The sequence below is a fragment of the Pezoporus occidentalis genome, unplaced genomic scaffold (assembly GCF_034315485.1).
Source record: "Pezoporus occidentalis ecotype Australia unplaced genomic scaffold, CSIRO_AGI_Poc_V1 ctg7, whole genome shotgun sequence".
NCBI classification, from domain to species: domain Eukaryota; kingdom Metazoa; phylum Chordata; class Aves; order Psittaciformes; family Psittacidae; genus Pezoporus; species Pezoporus occidentalis.
The window spans coordinates 4,366,813-4,377,463 of record NW_026916052.1 but is presented as its reverse complement, the minus strand read 5'-3'; the positions used below and the strand labels follow the sequence as shown (position 1 = coordinate 4,377,463).

General features: G+C 39.6%; 1 protein-coding gene across 2 annotated transcripts; it reads left to right on the top strand.

Annotated features, from left to right (window-relative positions):
• Positions 1–894: 894 nt before the first annotated feature.
• On the top strand, positions 895–9,601 carry CCR6 (C-C motif chemokine receptor 6). 2 transcript variants are annotated; one of them, XM_062641766.1, is made up of 4 exons: positions 895–1,224; positions 2,210–2,315; positions 5,381–5,455; positions 6,340–9,601. In XM_062641766.1, exons 2-4 carry the CDS (start codon positions 2,229–2,231, stop codon positions 7,423–7,425), a joined length of 1,248 nt encoding a protein of 415 aa, XP_062497750.1. In that variant the 5' UTR covers positions 895–1,224; positions 2,210–2,228; the 3' UTR covers positions 7,426–9,601. The 2 variants fall into 2 exon arrangements, with proteins under 2 accessions (XP_062497750.1, XP_062497751.1); XM_062641767.1 differs by lacking the exon at positions 895–1,224 and having other exon boundaries at positions 2,190–2,315.
• Positions 9,602–10,651: the final 1,050 nt, after the last annotated feature.

Here is a 10,651-nt window from a genome sequence, read left to right as displayed (position 1 = left end):
GTGCATTGGTTGAAGAAAACTGGCAGGTTGTGAGGTTTTACAAGAGCAATCATAGGTCTTGGGCTAACGGTGAGACATAAACGCTGGTTATGCAGTCTCTCTCCTTCCCAAGAGCTCCGCTTAGAACCACCATCCATTTAATCCCCTGAGCCCTATTTGCTCCCATGGCAGAAGCCCTGTAGAGAGCCTTTAAGAAGGCTCTGTCTTCTCCAACTGGTTTGGCAGAGGAGATCAAGTAATTAAAACTTTGATGGATAGCAGTCAGTGTGGGACAGAAGTCAGTGCTGGGATCATGTTATTTCAGTCCCTAACATCTGCATGAGGAGGGCTGCATCTGACACCAGGTGGTAGATGGAATCAGCTAGGAGTGAGGCTGAAAGTGTGAACAAAAAAAGACCAAAGGGAAAGCAAGTGAGTGGTGCTACAAAATGCAATACTGGAGAGAAATTATGAACACAAGAGGTGGAAATAAGAGAAATCTAGAAAAGCTGAACAAAGAAAGAGGAAGAAATAGGGAGAATAAATAACTAAATACAGAAATTACAAAACAAGAAAAAAGGCATGTTTGTCAGGGAATGAAAAGCAAGATGCCAACAGAAGAGGGAAGTTTTAAAGAATTAATGAGAAAAAAAACCCAAACATATTGACAATATAGGAGGATAATGTTAAAAGAAAAGAATAGGTAACATAACCTGAATGTAAATAAATAGTTTATATTTTGTAGTCTGGAGAGACTAGAACCTCAGCTAGATGGCTAGATTTTTGAATCAGATTAGACTGATCTAAATTTAACTGAACGAACATGAAAGCAGGATGTCACAGTGTGTGGGGGGGTGCGTGCTTACTTTCTTTTAGAATTTAAAAAACCCCACGTCATTCCAGAAGCAGGTTGTGGGTGCTGGAATAATCCAGATGATGGTTTTGTTTTCCTTATCTTTCAATATTTTATTTCCTTAATTAGTGGTGGCAGAAAACTAACATGGTGAGATTTGAGAAACCACAATAACCATTAGCTAAACGAGAGCAGATTTTCTGTCAGGGCTTTAACATATGAACAAGAAGTAGCTACATGTGGGGGCTCCATTTGCATAGCATGCAGATTTTCAACTGGTTGTGACAAAAAGAAAAAAACCCTTTCCATTTGCCACAGAGTGAAGCACAAAGTGTCTGCAAGGAAGGCTGTTCAGGTTTTCTAACTGGGTCAAAAGAAAACGTAGTGAGAAGGTAAGTTGAACTAGTTTTAACTTGGGCGTTCACCTACATGGTGAATTCTTCACCTGAAAGACTGTTATTCATGCTGAGTATTTAACTAAAAGCATGAAATAACTCATAACTTAGAAAACATCTGTATGACATCTATCACCTTGCATTTCTTTAGCTCCAACATTCTATTAATTTACTCTAATCTCACAAGGCTGTCTGTATTAATGCCATCTGGGGTCTCTAACTCTCTATCAAGCTCCAACTGAAAGTTCACACACACAATCTCTAAAATAAATAGATAGTTTGAAGGGGTTTGTTACTATTTCTGTTTTTCCTGTTAATGCAACATCTAAGTTGCATTAAGTTATCAGAAACTAAGGCCTGGAAAAGAAACATCATAAAATAAAGTATTTTCATGTCTAGATCCAACTGACTTTAAGCACAGGCGTAAGCAGCATGCAAACAAACAGCAAATGTTTGTGCCAAACAGGCAAATACAATTGCATGTTCCTTCCTCAGCTTGCATATTTTATGTTAACAGTTCAGACAAAATGTTGGACAACGTACACCTTGAAAGAAACCGGATTATTATGTTTTTATTTAGAAAACCAGCAGTTATTCAATTTGGTATCTAACACTTGTCTCAGTTACAGTAGCTACTGTAAGTTATCTTGCTGATTTAAGTAATTAATGATTAAACTGCTCATCTGCATGACATGAAGTGCACCCTTTGCAAAAATAGACCATCATTCAGCTGTGTTCTGAGCACAGTACAATTAGCACCCTACTTTTTATTATTCTAGTGCTAGTATATTAGTCATAGGTAGCCTAATGACTAAATGACTTGCCTCCAGCTTGCTTGCTTCCAGCATAGATAAGGTTAAATATTTTCCTTTACGTAAAAAAACAGGCTATTGTTATTGCTTGTCAGGAGGAAGTGGTAATTATTTCAATTTAATTCTGTACCTTTAACTATTGCTGTTATTTCTTGTTTTTCAAATGAAAGTGTGCTCCTGTGGAGGCTGATGGTAAATGTGCTTGAGGCAGCCACAAAAGAATGTAACAGAATCACACATCCTCTTTCACTGATCTTCAGACCATTTTCAAATCTGGTAAGTACCAAAACAAAATAAGTGATCTATAATGTATGTGTATGTGATCAATGTTTTAAACTGAGCACATAAGTCACAGTGCACTTACAATGCTGGGCAGTGCTTACAAAATATTTCTTGATTCCCTCCAAGTACTGAGTTTTTAACCTTATAGAATTCTGTCTGTTTGCTGAGGTCTTTCTTTATCCATTGTCTTTTGCTTGTATAGTTCAAATAATGTATTCATATTTAAGACTGTAGTTTAGTCTTACTTTTGAGTACTCATATATTGCTTTCATAGTGAAAAGAAATACAGTAATGTGGATAAAGTGGAAAAATACTAAGCTAAAAAAAAATCAAGGCTTATATATATAGTATTCAGAACATAAGTATGTTTGCGTCCACACACATAGACATGTGCCCATAGGTAGCATTTGAACAATGTTAGAGCACACACAAACCATATACACGTGGAAATTTATTTTTAATCATTTCCTAATACACTGATGCTAAATAAAGCCATAAATATGCAGATTATAAATTATAAAGGTATGTGTTGAAAGACTGTTAGAAAGATTTAAATTGAAAAGAAAATAGTGTTTATAGAGTTCTGATTCCACTTCCTTTGCAGCAAGTGCATCTTCTTAATAACTTCAGTGAATGCTGCTTCAAATTCAGAAAAGGAAATCGGCTTGAGAGCTTTAAATCAGGTTCTAAATCTGATTCTGGTTTCAGCTGAGTCCTTTTCTACTGCTCTCATACCAACTGTCCTCATGAAGTTTGCTGGACAGTGGAACTCCTCTTCTGAATAAATGTGTTACTGGTGGTGACTCTGTGAATTTCCATGGCATCAGGGAGAGCACAGAGCTCTCCTGTGATGTGTAGCTGTTCTTCCCTGCAAGCTTCTGCTGAGCTCTTCTGAGGGCTAGAGAGCCCTTCTTCAGTACTAATCTGAAGAGACCTCCTTTCTTAGCCCTGCTTGCAAGCTGCAGGCATTTCTTGTAAATGCCTTCACTCTGTCTTCTTCCTTCTACATGTTATACTAGTATCTGGCTGAGTGGAATGAAGAATGATTGTTTTATAGACAATATATGCTCTCAGGGCTCTCTTTCTATATTTTAACCATGTATGTCCTAGAAAGATACGGATATTGGATACCTGGAAAGATATTTTTCTTACAACAATAAAATAACAGTTTCTAAAATAATAATCTAGACAAGTGCCCATTTAGTGCTGTCTCACTGAAGAGTTACTCTAGCTGCAGCCAGGTGCTAAGGGTAACAGAAACACAAAGCAAGGGCATGGGCATCTGGTTGGATGGGGTCAGAGGACAGTAAAACAGCAGGTGGAGACTAGAGGTGCACAAAGATGGGCTGAGGGGACAACAGCCCCAGGTGAACTGCACAACTTACCTGCTTGCTTTACCTTTCTACATATGAGAGACATTTTAAAGTGTTTAAAGCTTGCTTCAGAAGGTCTTCAAGTGTTTTCAGGCTGTCATATTCCTGCAGCTTCTGAAAATCAGCTTCTTTGAAAAAACAGCAGAGGAAGCTGGAGAGGTGGTTAAAGACTTATTTAAAGGACAGAGAACCAGAGAACCGGTGATGCTTAAGCAAAATCATATAGCATGGCTCTTCACCCATCTGCGGTCTTCTGTCATGAGCCAGCCTCCCAGAAGGAGTCATAGAGAGTCTCATCCTCACTGTGCTTTTGGAGGGTGTTTGGTGCTTTCCCTCCCCAGCTTCCCAATTATATCCAGGCTGCATCTGCCCCACTTTCACAGATTATCTGTCTTTCTCTCTCTCTCTAAATTCAGGCAATTCCCAGACAGGAAGGATTTGTTTAGCTAGGCTTAAAGTTGTCCTGTGCACACTTCCTAACTAGCAGCACAACTAACAAAAAGCAGACAAAGTCTAGACAAAACTGTTATTCACAGCCTTAGCAAACATGGAACCTCATGTCACCCAGTCCCTGCAATTACTGAATTGCTGGCATGTGTCAGTCTCACAGGGCAGCTGATGGAAAGGAGGACTGAACTCATGCAAGGGAATGCCAAGGAACTAAATCTCCTGCCCATGGGTTCCTGTGTAAAGTTAAACAAGTCATTCAAGCCCAGCTTTCCGCATGTAGCCAACAATGGCATGTTCTCCTTTTTGTCTGTCTGCGACTTTAGACTCTGTAGTATGATTTGCAGAAGTCTGAGCTTGGCTGCAACCAGAGTCAACGGATTTAATCCTTTACATAACTGAAGTCCTTCCTAATGCTAATCCCTCTTAAAAGTGATGTTGGGGTGGGGAGAGGCATCTTAAACTGGACATTTCAAGTGGTTACTTACTCTAATGACTCATTTCTTCCCTGCAGAATAAAAGTAATAATTTCTCACCATAGGCTGTTGTGCAAATTAATGACCATTTGTAAAATACTTCAGTATCACAGTGATGAAGAAATAAATTGTTTCTATAGAGTTCAGACTGTAACACGAAGACCTGAGTGCTGAACAAAGGAAAAACAATGCTAGTGCTCAGTCTGTTTGTGTTACACAGTAGAATGCAATTAATCATGGCACTCTAATTTTGCCTCAGTAGTGTAATAAAAAACATCAATTAATGTGATGTTAAAAGTGCCAAGACACACTTATAAAATGCCAGAGCAAAAAAACCAACAAAAAAGTCACAGTGCCCTATTACTGTTACGGATATTTGTTCTGCATTTCCCTCAACACACTGATTGCCAGTGTTATACACAGTTCTGAAAGTAAAATTTAATCTACTCTAATTTCTTGTGGTGCGAAGTCAACGTTAAGTAGGAGTTACATATTCTCATGTATTGTTTATTACATTTATAAATAAACATTCCATATGTAAGATTGTGCTTTTAATGATACTGATACAAACCAGCCACTTTCCACAACTGTACATTGTGCTGCAGAAATGTGTGATTTGTTGAGGTGGTCCTCTGTATTGTTGATACAGTTGAAGTGATGAGATTCTTCTTTGAAGAGAGTTCTATTTCCAATTGTGTTTTTTCTACTTGCTCACATTTCTTGTGCTGTTTTCCCAATCTGATCTACTTTATTTTCTTTTCAGAAATACTTGGGAAAGTATTTTGAAGTTCTTCTCAACGGTTTACTTGCTGAGAAGCGTACTGCCAAAATGAATTGTGTAAGTATTTAACTGATAAACTATATTAGTACCTCAATGAAGCAATGGATCTGGAAGTCCCAGCTCTTTGAGGCTGCTGGTTCAAACGCCCTAATTGCAGGAGTGATTAGCTGAGGAGGTGTTTCTGACAGCAGAATTTGGTGTCAAGTCACACTCTTTATTCTATTTGCACTCTGCTAATGTAACTACAGGTTTGGTGTTTGTGGTGTGTGTCTCAGGTTAGCCTGCCTGGTTTGCCTGTCTAGCTAACTGGAGAAAAGTAACCATTCTGGGGCTTGATGTATAGTAGCTATGTTAGTGTGAAATGCAGAACATGCTAGAAGGACCTGTTCCCATCCTGTGACACTAAAGGAAGTCTAGACCCCAACTTCAAATTCAGACTTTTATACTGTAGGGTCTTCTATGACATCAGGCTAATCCTTCCTGCATAATGTATTTTAAGGTGGAAACCTTTGGTCCACCCCAAAAGATTATCTCCATGTTCATATTTTAATTCAGATTTTATGAAATTCCTGAATTAGTCTCCTCTGCAGTGTTAAATGTATTTGTAATTGGTTTTACAAATTTGTGATTTGTAATTCTCACTGTGTAGTTGGTGGAAACAGTGTAAAACATGCAGGAGGAAAAAGTAATGTGGACTGTCTTTAGATGAGTTTGATATAGGCTTGAAGCTGAGACATGAGAAGGACTGAATCGAAGTATCACAGTTATCATAAGAGAAATTTCACTTCTATTTCAAATCAGCACGCCCTATAATGATTGCATACCAATTTTTGAAAGATTTCCAAGGTACTGTATTTTTATGACTTTGTTATCTATCCTCTACTACATAGAAATTAGAGATTAATACCTCTGCTATTAACTGGTGATCTTTTCTTTTACAGACAGATTCATGCACCTCAGAATATCAGTATTATTCAGACTACGCTTCTCTAATCACACAACCTTGTTCTAAACTGGAAGTCAGGAACTTCACAAAAGCATTTCTACCAGTTGCGTATTCGTTGATTTGTATCATCGGCTTAGTTGGTAACATCTTCGTAGTGATGACCTTTGCTTTATATGAAAGAACCAAGTCCATGACGGATGTGTACCTCCTCAACATGGCCATAGCAGACATATTGTTTGTTCTCACTCTTCCACTGTGGGCAGTGAATTATGCTACTGATAAATGGATTTTTGGTGATTTCATTTGCAAAATCACCAGAGGTATCTATGCAATCAACTTCAGCTGTGGCATGTTGCTTCTGGCCTTTATCAGCGTGGACCGGTACATTGCTATTGTACAGGCAACAAAGTCGTTTAAACTCAGGGCAAGAACACTCGCATACAGTAAACTCATTTGTTTGGCTGTGTGGGTATCATCAATTTTAATCTCTACTTCCTCTTTCCTATACAGTGAAAGTTACAGCTTCTCCATCAATGAAACCAAAGAGATTTGTGATCAGAAATTTGATAGAATGTCTGAAAGCACAATGTTGAAATCACTGCTGTTGTGTCTACAAGTTGGATTTGGATTTTTCATACCTTTCATATTCATGATTTTTTGTTATACAGTCATTGTGAAATCCTTACAACAAGCTCAGAATTCCAAGAGAAACAAAGCAATCCGTGTGATTATATTAATTGTAGCGGTTTTCCTAGTTTGCCAGGTACCTTATAATATTGTTCTTCTCGTGACAGCCATAAATATGGGCAAGATAGACAAATCTTGTGAAAGTGACAAGATAATGGCCTATGCGAAATACACCACAGAAGCTATAGCATTTTTACATTGTTGCATGAACCCTGTGCTTTATGCATTTATTGGAGTGAAGTTCAGAAGTTATTTTGTGAAGATAATGAAGGACCTATATTGCATAAGATACAAGAAATACTATAAGCGTGGTTCAAGGACAAACTCTGATATTTATCATTCAAGACAGACTAGTGAAACTCTCACTGACAATGGGTCTTCCTTTACTATGTAATACGATTTGAACACCATTACTACTGAAGGACTCTTCTCACTGAGCAACCCATACCAGTGTCACTGCTTGTGACTGCAAGTCATTTGGGCTTCTCTGACCTTTAAGGGAGCTGCCACAATCTACAGCTCCTCTCAGGAAAAGAATTACAATAAAAGAATAGCACAGTCCTATGGAAAATTGAACTCTTATTCACCTCTCTAACATTCACTGTCTCCTAAAGTGCAGTCTGTTAGAATTATCAGGAAAATGAAGTTTGCAGAGGAACCCCCCCTTGTTTTCTAAGGAAAAATTGCATTTCATCTGTCCTACATCACTGAAATATCCCCAAAATACTAAGCAAATGAATCAGTCTATGTCCAAGCTCATTCTACTTATGTTTATGTGGTTTCTGTCAATTACTTCTGGAAATCCTATTTAAGTGTAGATCTACACTCTGCTTTTGTTGCAGAGAGGTCACACTGTGACAATACTAATCTAAAGAGATGGCATTTTTAGCAAAGTATGGCAAGGAAGACAAACAGAAGTGAACGAACAGGTTCAAGGCTGCTGGCGTAGCTGGTCTTAGGTGTTAGGTCTTGTAGACCCAGCACTACACTCCCCCCCCCCTGCTCATTGGGTCCTGCTTAAACCAAGGCTAAGGCTGGTCAAAGCCAACAGTGTCTACTAGAGAGAATACTAGGAGAAAAGAAAATTATTAATTAAAAAGAACACTTAAATATCCCTAAAAAGGTTTTATGACATCTCCTGAGAGTGTCTTATGAACAGAGAATGGGGCTTTGCTTGGGAGATTCTTCTCATCTTTAGGCACAGGATTCCAGTTCTGGAATAGCTGGTAACCTGGTGAATGTCTCTTTGTGAAAAGTTATTTCTTTCTAGATGAATTTCACACTCCACTTTTTAAAAGGCAGCAAACGGTACAGAACTGCAAGATTTCCAGCACTTTCTGTTGGAACTTGACTAGTGACAAAGCATGATGCATTTCTTGGTATTTAGCTGCCATTAGTGAAGTTTCATTAGGAATGGATTTACTACCAAAATATGCATATATAAAATTTATGTTACTAGCTTCAGAAATTATTAAGAACTATATCTATAAATAAGAACAGAGTCTGACTTAATTCGATCAGAATTTTTACTGGGTCAGCATTTGACTCACTATGAATATAGGAATATTTATAATAAATGCAATTAGTTCTACCTAGCCATGACTTTTCAGCAAATCCTCAGTGGATCTTCTGGTCATTGAGTGAGCTTCACCACACCGTAGCAGTCATGGTGGGATGGCAAGATTGACAGGAGCAGGAACTGGAGGGTAGAGGGGCAGGGTGGAGGAGAGGAGAGGAGTACCACTCTTTGGAGTCTGCTGAACTACCCGCCAGTCCTCCACAGTTTTGCTGCGATGCGAGCACAAACCATACGTCTGGGTTTGCTGTTGTGTGGGACATTGCACTCCTATGCTGTGTAAATTAATGCAATTTGCAGATTGCTGTTAAACTTGGTTGTTCTGTTTTAAGTTCATAGCTGAAGAGCTTGGATTACTAACCACATTGTTTAGTGGCAGTCCAAAGGGCCAAGAAGGTCAATGCTGGAGCTGAACATTCCTGGAGGAAAGGCATTGATATGGCCAAAACTAGCACTGCCTTGGCTGGTGCAATCCATCCTTTTTTACAGTGCAGTGTGAGGTTTTTAAATATCAGCACCAGGTGTGATAAAGATTGCATATATTTATCATGACTGAATAGCAACTTCTGCACTAATATGATACAAAATCATGTAAATGCAGATGCATGCATTTGTTGTATGTAGCACTGATGATATTCTGGAAGAGAATTCAATCAATAAACCATGTTACTGAAAAGGAAAACATGCCTTTAGATCTAAGAGTTTCTTGCTAAGGTATTGCTTTGAAAACATTCTCTCGTTCAGTGCAATTTCACTCATATCTAAACAGCATAGCTCTCTCCCTCAGAGGCTTCATGAAAGAGTGTGCCCTAGGGTAGGAAGTTGATGACTGAAGCCCAGTGAACGCTATGGTGGCTCTTGGGCAGAGCCCTGCAAGGCTCCAAAGCATATGCCCACCCTCCTGCTGGCCCTGCTGCCATGCCTGCATTGGCCTTTAACCACTGAACAATCCAAACACTGAACAAGTGGCTGCTGGGGTGGAGCTGGGGAATGAGATGGTGGCAAAAACGCTGTCGCTGGCCCTGTCACTGTTCCTCTGGGGAGAACTTGCTGACAGATGTCCGGTGGAGACCATAGAACCACAGAATAATTTGGGTTGGAAGGGACCTTCAAAGGTTGTCTAGTCCACCTCTCCTTGCATGAGCAGGGACATCTTCAACTAGACCATGCTGCCCAGAACCAAGTCCAGACTGGCCTTGAATGTCTGCAGGGATGGTGCATCCACCACCTCTCTGGGCAACCCATGCCAGTGTTTCACCACCCTCATTGCAAAGGATTTTTTACCCATGGAGGAGGCTTCCTTACGGGTTACCAGCCCCTGGTAACCATGAGGGACACTGTCAACTTGGAATGGCAGTGATGGGGTATCTGCCTCACACAGGAGGCAACAGAGCTCCCTGGCCGCTGTGCTGTGGGAGGGAAAAGTGCTCACTAGAAACAATGTTTAAAGTAGAAAAGGTACCCAGCTGTCCCTTGATTATTGTGAGTGAGAAGTGTTGCTAAAGGAATGGGAAACATGGTGCATGGGTGGAACATAAGGTATGAATTGCGCTGCTGTCAAGGTCTTGCTAAAAATCCACTTTGAGGTACAGCCAAAATCTCAATTGCCATGAACAATCACCCTGTCTCTAGGAGAAACAGGGTGAAACGTAGGATGGGCTCTCAAGGGGCTGATGAGCAGGCAGAGCTGCAGCTCCGATACATGGGGTGCTAGCTTTCTTGCTCAAATTTCGAGTGCAACTAGAGGCCAGAAGTGCGGGTAGTTAAAAATTTTATTTACATGCAAAACATTCTTACCACTTTTTTTGTGAAATCTACTGTAAAGTAAAAGTGCAGGACCAGTTCAGAGCAAAAGCAGTGAATGAGAAAAACCCCACTGCTCAATGTTCAGTGGCAGATTGGCTGGTAGATGCTGCTAATAGGCCCTCAGATATTCTTTGGAGGACATGTCAACAGAAGTGACAGGTGAATGGGTTGGTTGGGAGTTTAAGGCATGAAAACAACACAGATTTATAGGAACTTGAGTGTTTCTTTCATAGTAACT